The sequence below is a fragment of the Propithecus coquereli genome, unplaced genomic scaffold (genome assembly GCF_000956105.1).
Source record: "Propithecus coquereli isolate 6110/MARCELLA unplaced genomic scaffold, Pcoq_1.0 Scaffold106, whole genome shotgun sequence".
Lineage (NCBI taxonomy): Eukaryota > Metazoa > Chordata > Mammalia > Primates > Indriidae > Propithecus > Propithecus coquereli.
The window spans coordinates 4,870,535-4,882,823 of NW_012134525.1; the positions used below are offsets into that span (position 1 = coordinate 4,870,535).

General features: G+C 42.3%; 1 protein-coding gene across 2 annotated transcripts in view; it reads right to left on the minus strand.

Moving 5' to 3' along the window:
* MOB3B (MOB kinase activator 3B) overlaps nucleotides 1-12,289 on the minus strand; it is a 207,363-nt gene that overhangs the window by 51,866 nt on the left and 143,208 nt on the right. For both annotated transcript variants that reach the window (XM_012646398.1, XM_012646389.1), the window contains exon 3: nucleotides 11,053-11,255. In XM_012646398.1, the coding sequence (XP_012501852.1) occupies nucleotides 11,053-11,255 (203 nt within the window). The remainder of the gene's footprint in view (nucleotides 1-11,052; nucleotides 11,256-12,289) is intronic.

Here is a 12,289-nt window from a genome sequence, read left to right on the forward strand (position 1 = left end):
TAAATATATATATGCTAAAAAAAAATGTATATAAATAAATAAAAGAGATGGAGCTTAATTCCCCTTAAGTGTGGGCCGAACTTAGTAATTCTCTTCTCCCATCCGAATACTAACTTGGCCTGACCCTGCTTAGCTTCCAAGATCAGACGCAATCGGGCATGCTCAGGGTGGTGTAGCCATAGATGGTAACTTACTTGTAATGAATAGAAAATGGAGGAAGGGATGGTTTATCACTTCTGACACTAGTCTGTAAAAGATATGGCGGCTGCCATCTTGGTTGCCCTCTCTGGGATCAGGGCATTCTGGAAGCAGCCAGCAGGGAGCTAACAAGTAGAGTGAAGGTTAATTGTCTCTGAGGGAGGGACAATTAAGCCGAGACCTGCAGGATGACCAGGATTTAGGAGGACATGGAGGCCGAGGGACTTGGATGTACGATGGCCTGGAGGTGAGAGGACATGGCCTATTCAAGGAACTCTGGGAAATTCCCTTTGAAGCAGTCCGCATGTTTTTCTTCATCCAGATCTACCTACATGCATTTATTTTTATTTATTGGTTCAGTGACACTCAGATTCACAATGTAATAGGAATCTATTAGCATGAACATGGTGGAACTAATACTGGTTAGTGCTATGTTCCAGTACTACATTACGGCTTAACTAGCTTTGTTGGTGGTTTGCATATCTGACCTTTATGTATAAAATTATTTCATAGGAAGAGATGCTCCTAAAACCACACAAGTGACCACACAAGTCCCTAGGCTAGGGAATGCCTGTAATCTTATCTTCATGCTTTTATTGTTGTGGGACAGGTGAGTGGTGACAGATGACACAGTGTTATATTTCAATAAGTAAAACCTTCCTTCATTCAAATCCCAAGTTAATGCTCATTTGACATTTCTTGGAGCCAAATAATCTACTATTATCTGGCTGGGAAATTTGAACTAGTCTAGAGCTCACATAGCAGCCAAAAATTGGCAGGCTTATTTATGGGCATCCAGCCATGCTGGCTATTTACATTTTCCTATAAATGCTTATGAAGATGAATTAATCCCCGCTGTGACTGACATCCTGCAGCAATTTCCAACACTGCAGAGCACAGTGAAAAAAAAAAAAAAACAAACCCTACAATTATGGTTTGGCACCCCAGAGACCCACAGCACTCCTAAAATACAGAGCAGCTCCTGAGACAGAGGTTCTGACGTGCAATCTAGGGAGAAATGTTGAGCAGATAGTTTTGAGTTTTATCTATTCTTCACCTGTAAAGTGGAAGAGAAGTGGCTTAGCAAAGAGAAGCAAATCACATTAGGGGCTTAAAGGAGTAAATGGAAATGCCTTGTTGAGGCAGTATGGAGCCAATTCTGAACATACCTGGCAGTCACTGGTGGCAGGAGAGGTGTTAAAAGCGTACGGTAGGAAGTAACCTCTGGAGGATAGAACCTCTGATAGGTTATAGTGGTGTCGATAGAATGTTCCATGATGACGAAAATGTTCAGTTTCTGTGGTATCCAACACAATAGCCACTAGACACATGTGGCTTTTGAGTAATTGACATGCAGCTTGTAAGATTAAGAAACTCATTTTTATCTTCATTTAATTTTAATTAATTTAAATAGCCACAGGAGGCTAGTAGCTACTGTATTAGATGGGGCAGCTCTAAGTAATGGGCTGAAGGTATCATTCTTTATAACTGTGAACTTCTTAAAGAATGGAGATGTATCTTTTTTGACTGTTACTCGGGTGCTCAGCATAGTGTCTGACATACAGTAGGTTTTCAAAAAATGCTTATTAGCAGACACTCAGGAGTCAGAGAGGATTCACTTAAAACACAGAAAGTAGATCATTTAAGACTGCGTAGTCAGTGTATCCCAAGGAGTATTTCAAAGAGCCTTAGACCCACAAAATGTTCTGTAGTAAAAGGATTCTCTGATCAAATAAATGGCACATTCTATCCCTGGCTTGGAGAGTTAGAATGCATATTAGTGTATTAAATAAACCGGAATAGCTTTATTAACTCACTGGTTCCCATAGTTATTTGACAATGGAACCCCCTTTTCTCCTAATACCTTTTGACATCTCTTAGAATTAAGATTCTAAAAAAAAAAAAAAAAAATCAGTGGGAGATACTACTACAGTAAATAATGACAAGGAAGGAGGAAAAATTCCAGTTAATTCCTTTAAGACTATGTGCTTCAATTTTCAGCACCTAGTCATCAGATAATAAATGTTTACCAAATGGCCTACTGTTTTCCAGCCCAAATCAGAGGCAGTCTATAAGCCATTCCCACCCAGCAAAGGTCAAGAGAGAAGGCATATAATTGTAAGGCATTAGAGTGGCATGTAATTCTAGGCGTTCCCATGCTGCCATAGGGGGTATACCTGCAGAACTGCAAGATAATCCAACATGTGAGAATAAATGCAATAGCAAATTGGAAATAATAAAGAGTTATATAAATATATTATTAGTTTTTTGAGACTCTCTACTTTAAAATTTAAACCAAATGGCTAAACACTTAGAATTTGTTGAATTAGAGTATCAACCCCAGGCAAAGGAAGGACCAGCAGAGATATGGGTTGTTGCGAACCAGGATGGGATGGACCCTCCCCCCCCAGGATGGGGGATAGGAGAAGAAAAATCGTAAAACAAGGATCTGATTGAGACCAGAGCAGAGATATCATCCTTAGTCATTTCTGGTCTTGGGTTTTGCTAGTATCTTAGTAAGAAGGGATTGGAATTAACTCTAGTTTCACACTATAGTTTCAGCTAAAAATGATTTGTAGGTATTATATATACATTTATGCTTAAGTTTAATAAACTGTGTAGAGACAATTCCATAGTATGGATTAATCTCTTTTCAACAAATCCCTTTTGTTCTTTTTTTAAAACTTGAAATTGGAAAAAAACAAAAATGAGAATTTCTCCAGATCAAGTTAGGTAGAGGAATCTGAATGGGAAAAACTCCAGCCAAAACCTGTAGTCAATATCATGGAGCCCTTTCCCGTGATATGCCTGAACAAAGCCTGACAAATACCTGTCCCTGCAAAGCTGCATGGGTTACCTGTGGGTCATCCACAGACTTCATCATCTGCTTTGGAATCACTGAGATCTGCCCACGTACAACAGGTGCTTCAAAAGTAAAAATATACACATATTATAAAGATAATATCACTTCGGTGCTTACAAAGCCACCTAGTTTCCCATTCCAGGAGGAACCACCTCATGTTCGGGGAAAACTTAATTGTTCAGTCCAAGTTGACCATACACATCCACCTCCCAACTGTAGTGACAAAGGGGTCTGCATGACCACCAGCTTATTCCTTTGAGCATCTGTGTCACCTGCAGCTCTGTAAAATGGGGGGCAGAGGGCATGGCCAGAGATGGGACAGAGAAACTCAGTCCTTGGTCCTGGGCACACAGGCCACTGGTCCTGTGAAGCTTTAGTCTTTGTTGATAAGGCCCTTTAAAGCATACGCATACGGTCTTTCTAATTATAAAAGTGATTCATGTTTGTGATAGAAAACTTATAAAGCCCAAAAAGGTATGCACAAAAAAGAAGCATTATTCATAATTCCATCAAAAAACCACTGTTTATATTTTTTGCTGTATTTCCTTTCTCATCTATGGACAAATGATTAGTGATTCTATAATACAGTTTTGAGTCCTGCTTTTATTATTTAATATTATATTCTGACAATTTTCCCAAGAGTGTCATCTTTAACTCTAATGATATTTTAGGCCCTGAAATAAATCAGATCACATCGTACCTCTGATAGAATTAAAAGTTAAAAACAAACAACCCCCTACAAAACCCAAAAAACAACCGCTTAACATCCTACAAACCAGAAGCAAAAGCTCTCTAGACATCAACAAGGGATGAATAAATTAGGCAGAGACATGTGGCTGTTTTTGCCACATTCCCAGTTACCCAAGCACAATGCAATTCATTGAAAATAATCACCCACTTCTTTGCTATTTTTCAAATTGACAGTTTAGAATATGCCTGCCAAAGCTCCTAAAATGATTTCTGGCAGGCTCTCCCACTCATCCCTGGGCATTTGGGTTACCCTGAACAACCACCAACAGCTGATGCCTCCCTGGACACACACACACACACACACACACACACACACACACACACACGTGCATGCACACTATCTGAATTGACAAAGTCCCATGAATGCAAACTCCAGCTACTCTCTGTGCCAAGTATACCTCCCTCTGCAGCTATGGTGGGCTTTAATCTATGAAGGCCTCTCCAAGCAAAGAGAGAAGGTCACCTTGGATGAAAGATGACAAGGCTGGTGATACACCATGTCAAAGATCATAATCCCACTAAGTCAAGCTGGGAGACTCTAGAGATGATCTCATTCACATGTGGGGAAACTGAAGCCCAGAGATATTATATCCCTTGGCCAGGTTAGACAACTAATGTGGTAACATAATAACGGAAGCGTTATTGTAAAGGCCAAACTGTCAGACTCAAAGGCTGAAAGCTCTTTCTTCTACAACGGCTGTGTCCATGTCTGAGCCATTTGGCTGAAATTCAAGAGACTTGCCTGATAAGAAAGAGCTCAGAGGCCTTTGTACAGACGATGTTTCAGAAGAAAAGGTCCTTTCAAAAGCCTCACAATGGCTCTTCATTGCTGGCTATTTTAGGGAGCAGCTCTGGTTCATGCAAGAGGCTACGCTTTTTTTCCACAGTCCTAACCTGATCTTGCCACTGCAGGCCAACCTTGGCTCTGGCACGCGCCTGAGCATCTCCAAGGGAGGCACAGGTGTGGCCTGGCAACCTCTAAGGGGAACACGAAGTCAGCATATGCTGGGGCCTGGATGGGCTTGTGGCGGCCCTTTATGAGACAAGGCTCTCTAAACCTTTGGTCCTCAAATTATTCTAAAAAGCACCCATTTTTAAAGTGATACTTTTGGTGCTGAAACCAAACATGAACCTCAGTCATTAGCCAAGAGGCACCAACACACTGGGGATGGGGCTTTGGTATGACAAAATGGCAGCGATGAGGGATGGAGAAGAACGTGGTTCAGATGTTGAGAAACTGCCCACCACACCTGCTTGAAGTAATGGCAACAAGTGAGGGGAGATGAAATAGTATTTGTAAGGGGGAAGTAATGTAATATCCAGAACTCAAGAAATGGAGCTAGTGAATGTTTCTTGAAAATGCTTGTGTGCCTCGCACATGGTAGGATCTCCACGATGCGGTTTCGTACGATGAGGTGGGAAGACTGAGAAGCTCGAATTAACAGGCTTCGTGTGTGCGTGTGTAAAGCCGTCTCATTCGGAGTTTCACTTCCCTCCCATCTCCCTCTCCGTCTTCTCTTCCTCACACCAGGAAGAGGGAAAACTCGAAGCCTAGAGACAGATCGCAAAGATGAGCAGCGCTACCCAGAGTGTGTCGCATGGACCATGCTCTCTATGAGATGTTAATGAGTAATAACAAAAGGAAAAAAAAAGCCTAGTAGCCAAATGTAGTTAAAATTGGCAAGACTACGCAAAATCCAAACCAGTTTCTTTATCGATACCTTCAAGTCCTTTAATCTGCCATTGTATATTATGAGTCTTCCAGGGTGGAGATGGTGTAGCATTTTGTAAACTCATTTGACCAAGGAAAGAAGTCTGTTTTCACTGATTTTGAGGAGTACTCTTGGCAAACACTGATCCTTAGATGTTTCCCCTTTGCTTTACTTTCCCACTTCTTGGAGCTAACTCCCAATCTAGAGGGGAAGAAATGAAGTGCTAAAAATAGTCATTTTCAAATTTGAGGATAACTGTCATCTAAGGTCCTTCCCCTCATAATGTGGTCTGGGAACCAGAAACATCAGTATCACCTGGGATCAAAATGAATGCTCTGGAGTCCCCGTGTCTCAGACACACTGAAGCAAAACTTGCCTTGTCACGAGATCCCCAGCTGATTCATCAGCACATTAAAGTTTGAGGTGCAGACTGAGGGTACTTGGTACCAGGCACTAATCTCAATAATTCTGATTCTGTGTATCTGGGGTGAGGCCCAAGTATGCATGTTTAAAATACCATTCCAGGAGACTGTGATGCAGGTGTGTGTGGGCCCTACTGAGAAACACCAACTCAGCTGAAGAGCTCCTGTGGGCTAAGTGTCCTGCTATAAGGTACCAGAACAGCCCTGCGGCAACCTTTGGTTTCACAGCAGCATCCCTACAAGGCAGGTGATGGTGTAATCACCTTCACTGATAGAAATATGGAAACGGAGCCTTGGAGAAAGAAGGGAAAGGCCCTGGACCAAGGTCACCCAGGGGTCAGCAGGGTTCATTAGGGAGAGCAATCCCTCTCCTCCCCCTGCCCTAATCAGCTGTTCATTCACAGCTACTGCACTGCTAACAGCCCTCTGCTTTTGTTTTTACTGAAAGGCCAACAAAACAGAGCTGGCTATTTGTGCTTGCTAATGATAATTCTAATTAGCTCAATTCTGTCAGCTGACTCCCGGGCAGCCAAGGGCCAACAGCAGCCTGCTTGTTCAATCAGGGCCTGGCCCATTTTCTAATTAACAGCATCGTTTTGGGGCTTGTTTCTTCCAACTGTGAACTTGCTTGAGTTCAAGTCATCTTCAGCTGTTGCATTTACATGAGAAATGGATGATCTGTCACATCTGTGTCTGTCAGCACTCCAGCCTTGCCCTCCCTGGGGGAGACCAAATGGAATGGCATGTGTTTTCCCAGGTTCCCAGGCTGCTGGCCACAAGGGCTGACCAGCAAGTCCCAATGAGAGCCGTGAGGCAAGCCCTGGTTGTGGACGGAAATGCTGGCCTTCACTGGGCTGGCCAGGGTGACCTCTTCCCAACTTCTGAATTCCAAATTTTATTCCAACTCAGAGGCCTGATAGGGTGACCAATCATCCCAGTTTTCCCAGGACCAAGGGTTCTCCCAGGACATGAGACTTTCAATACTTAACAGGGAGTTGGTCACTCTACACCTGGCACACCAGGACACAAAGGCAATGTGGGAGCACTTAACACCTCCTGGGTGAGCTACCTGGAATCTGGAACAGAGAATGAAAAAGAGTTGGAGCCCCATCTCTCTCTATCAGGCCTCAAGCTTATAATGCATCTCTTCACCACTCTGTACCTTATTTTGCTTTTACTCTGTTGCTAATCCGATAGGCTGAAGCATTATTTCCAACATGGAAAGGGATAAGTCAAGGTCTACAGGCATGTTCTGAGATGAGGGTGGTACTAAGGAAAGAAGGACCAGTGTGTAATCCCTTTGAGTGGAGGTGCAACATCCATAAAACACTCTTCCCAACTCAAAAACACAGTAAGCATTTATTATGTACTAGGCACCTAGGAAATGCAGGCATATGTCCTGTACATTCCCAGCCCTCAAAGACTTGACAATGTTGTGGGAGCAACTGATACAAATGAACTATATCTGCTATCAGGCTACCAAAGGGATCAATCACTAGGATAGAAAAGAGGTGTGGAAGCTAGGGAAGGGAGAATTAGGGTACTTCCACTAATTACGGGCCAGCTACTGTACATTCTTTTATCTCATTTAACAGCTAACATTTCTTAAGCACTTTCCATGTGACTAAGCCATTTAATTTTTACATACCCATTCTATGAATGAGGAAAATGACGCTTTGGAAAGCCATGTATCTTGCTCAAGGTTGCAAGCTAGTAGATGAAGCATCCAGGGTTAGAATCTAGAGAGCGTGGGCCTTGCCTTATGCGCAGTATGATAGTGAATCTCCTACCCTTGTGGGTTGCTGGATGGATTCTCAACGCAGCATGTGTGGTAGATACCAGTCAACATCAGGCAAAAGCAGGCAGAGAAGTGTGGCTATGCATGGTGGAAGCATGGCAGAGGGAAATATGAGATGGGGTCTCCAAGTTCTACACTGTGGAATCCCAAAGCATGACAGCACCAATGTCCCACCGCAAGTGTGAGAACTCTGGGAACGTCAATGTTCTAAGGGAATCTGGCTGTACAAATGCTGCCCTTCTGGCCCCAGCCACATTAAACTCTAAAGAATGTACAACTAGAATGTGAAGCCAAATGCCTGAATTCTTCGTCATCTTTCAGGGCCAGAGATGGGTGACGTTCATTATTTTATATTTTTCAGACTGCACTGTAAATTTCTTAAAAGCATATCTTTCTTATGCACATAGAATATCTGAGCAACTTGCTTTACATATATAGGGTACTTGATATATGCAAATCGAAGTATTTGATGTGCTATGCCTGATTTTAATAGGTGCATTGCAACAGTATTAAAAGTTGAGTATTCTAGCACTATCAACTATTGAAATGAAAACTCTCATTCAGCAGTAACAATCCACAAGCAATAAACAATCCACTTATGGACACTGGATGTATCCAGACAGATATTATATAATTATTATCCTCAGAAACATTCTCAATATCTATTTCTGTTACTTCATAGGTTTTGGTTTGTGTAAAGCAAATGCATAATTTCAGACAACCAAGCATTATAACAACATATTAATATTTAAAAGCATTAAAATTAATTTCCCCATAATTATAATTAACAAAACACAAATGTAGAAAGGATAATGTTTCAAGCAAGATTTAAAGAAATATAAGCTTCTGGGGGGAAAAAACATATACCTTTCTTTCTCACTTGCACTGTTAATAATTCCTGGTTATTCTAATCATAGTTTTTCTCCTAGGACCCCAAAGAGGCTCTTATTTAGAATATTGGCTTGTTCGGGGCCTTTCTGTGACTCTGAGACTTCAAGTCAGCTCTTGGCACTGCCAGGTGCTAGAATCCCTGGAGCCGTTGTTCAGTTATAGAAAATAACAGAGTTTTTTAATGGCAAAGAAAGGCTTTCTCTGCTTGTTAACTTACACTCAGCTTTATCCTACAATGTTGTCTTTATGCTTCTGTGCATAAAGGAGAAAGTGACTTTCAGCTCTATCCATTTGATGTTTCTGCTCCTTTAGCTCAGTGAAGCCAAAAGTGCACAGAGAGTCTCTTCCTTCTGGTGGGTATCCGGGGAAGGCATTTTCCCTCCACCTGAACATGCCCACTGAAGAGAATGAAACTAAAACACTCAGAAGCAGAACAACATCTAGGAGGTCTTAGTAGTTTTTCCCCGATCGTCATTTACACAGCCCCTGTCCACCTTTTCCTCTGTCCTTGACATTTTCTGAAATTAACTTTATCAACTGTTTCCAGTCTTTCAACTCCCTTGAGCTGTTTGCACAACCTTATCTTCCTATAGTGGCTGTTTACCCACAATAGCCTTTATGAAGGACAAACTAGCAAAATTTAACCATTGATGAGTTTTAGCCTCTTTCCCTACTTAGTTGTGCAATCGTGTTCACAGACAACTCAGTTCCTGCCCCTGAGAGCTTTCTAGAAAGCTCTTGTCAAAGCAAATGAAGAAAATCAACTGTTCTTTAGCCAATGAGACATCTCAACTGTATCCAAAAAGTCTTGCTTTGTTCTAGAACTACTGAGTGATACAAAGAAAAATATTTTTTGCCATGTATTCTCATAGCACAATAACAGATTTCAAGTTGAGAAACTCTTAAGAGTGATATATAAAATTAACTAATCTTAGCCAGATACAGGTACTGTATTAAACGTGTCTTTTATTTTTTATATTTTGATTCTTTAACATCAACGGGGCCTTGCTGACCCTGGAGAAACTGCTTCCCCCAGAGCTAGCCGATTCCTAGAGACGGTAAACAATTCACACTCAAGCTGCTTACACACCAACCAATATAAACCAACCGGTCTCCACAGCCCACATCCGCAACCACCTTCTCCATCAAGGTCTCACAGTAACCGCCCCAGGGGTGGGTACCGGACAACTAGGGACAACTATGCCCCAGAGTCCATTGAGATTATTCAAACTAGGCAACCCCAAATCTGCTTACCCTGCCTGGCTTGGTTCCTTCTCATAAAAATCACAGTAAAGGTTCTTGCCTGTGTTTCCCCTGCGCCCTCTGTCTTCTGATCGACCCTGGTCCTTTCCGATGTGGCCCCTAGTCGTGTGGCATGACCCTTTCTCTTGGGATGTGTGAGGACACCCAACTATCTTTTCAATGACAGTCATCTCCTGATCTGCTGGCTTCACCATACCTAAATAATAATAAAACCTATATTTAAAATATATACCTAAAGATAAAAGGATACAGGCTGACAAAAAAGGATAGCCTGGCCCAGTACTCTGGCCACCATTCAAATGGACTTGAGTGAAATTTAGTTGTGCTGTCAGCTGTACTGAGCAAAACTGCCACCTTGTATTACTCTGGATGTAACACACACATATTCAATAGAGCCAACTAGAAATAGCTGTGATAAAAGTATCCCCACTGAGGTAGCACGTTACAAAAGTTAATGAGGTTTTTAGGGGTTCTTGACTTCTAAAGCACAGATTAAGTCCGACTGTAAAAATAGCTTATGAAGAATATAAAGGCAGTCCCCATTCACTTAAACAATACTAAAGTTTTATATCAAATATTTCTGGATTCTAATATATCCCATTAAAACTGTATTTCAGGAGATTCAACATGAAAAGCAAAGTCCCCATGAGACTATATTCTTATTTAGGGCTTACCTCTGTCTCTATCTCTGGAGTAAAAGCTACTTAAAGGCAGTTTTATTTGACTTTGTATGCCTAGAAACTGGCATACAGTAGGAGCTAAATATTTATTTACTGACCAAAGAAATGTTTCTAATCATCTTTGATTAATAGTGTGATAGATGACATGAGAGATCAAAGATGTCCATTTAAGAGATTAAATAAATAGGTGAATGATTTTGGAGCTAAGAATTAAAGCTACTCCCTCTGGCCTAAACCATTATATTCCCACGACCTTCTGCCACCTCTGGGAGAGCAACTTAAGGCACTGATCTGGTGGCAGTGGACACCCTGGCATCTCCTGGCCTTCGGCCGACTGCTAACCTTGGTGCAGGTCTGCAGTGCTCCAGCAATCAGCTCGCCGTTAGTGAGCATTCCCGGGATCTGGCAATGCACTGTGACAAACGGCTCAGCTCCTGGGGGGCCTCGGGCACCATTACTGTGCAGTGCTACTCACCAAGGGCTCTAGCTCCTTGCGGTCTATGAGGTTCATCTCTGTGACGAAGTAATAGAAGTGTTTGTAGCAGGTGTTGACGTGGGCCTCTGCGCCCATCACAATGACTCGGTCGAAGTGGTGGATGTAGACATGGACAAAGACCCGGAAAAGGCGGCACAAGATCTTCTTGCAGATCTGAAGGAAGTTCCTTGGGAACGGAACACCTAGAGAAAGGAGAAAAAAAAAAAAAAAGGAATGAACTCATGATGGTAAAGCTCATATTCCTCTCCCCTCTAATATTAGAAAACTGGTAGGAGGAGGGTGATGCTACAGGGAGACTGGCACTCCTGTCACAGGAGTCATCGGGAGGGGTGGGGGCAGCAAATTGGAAAATATCTTCCCACCTCCCCATCAAAGAGAGCAGTTGCTGTGTGACTCCAGCCATCTGTGCCCATATGGAAATGGAGGCCCAGGGTTGTTAGATCTCCGGATTTTTCAAGATAATTAAGAATCTGGAGTTCTATGTGAACCTGCTATACTTTTTAAATATTAGTAATTAATTTGAAGTTTTTAAAAAATACCACGGGGCTGGGTGCAGAGGTTCATGCCTATAATCCCAGCACATTAGGAGGTCAAGGCCCGAGGATAGCTTGAGCCCAGGAGTTCAAGACCAGCCTGAGCAATGTAGTGAGACCTCATTTCTATAAAAAATTTTTAAAAAATTAGCTGGGCATGGTGGCGCATGCCTGTAGTCCCAAGCCACTTGGGAGGCTGAGGTAGGAGGATCACTTGGGCCCAGGAGTTTGAGGCAACAGTGAGCTGTGATTACGTCACTGCACTCCAGCCTGGGCAACAAAGTGAGATCCCATCTCTTAAAAGGAAAAAAAAAATACCATCATGGGTCAAAACAAAACATCTCTCTAGGTTAGACTCAGCCTGCAAGCTACCAGTTTGCAAATTCTGATCTAAAACTTTTCCCAAGGTATACTGTTTCTGAGGTGGGCAAATTCTATAACCGTCATAGATACTTTGCCTCACACTTATTCCCCTTCCCCTCTAGGAAGAAGGTACGAGTTGAGGGTTATATTTTTCATAACAGAAAGGGTGAGTGGTCAGAGGAGTCACTCGGATTTCACGTCTGATGATCACTACTCCCGGCTTGGTCAAAGCAACAGATGACAGAATCGCAAGCCCACTTCCTTTTCCCCTCTCAAACGCTGCTTAAACTCTTGTTATTGACCCTGTCCTTAAGTAGTGA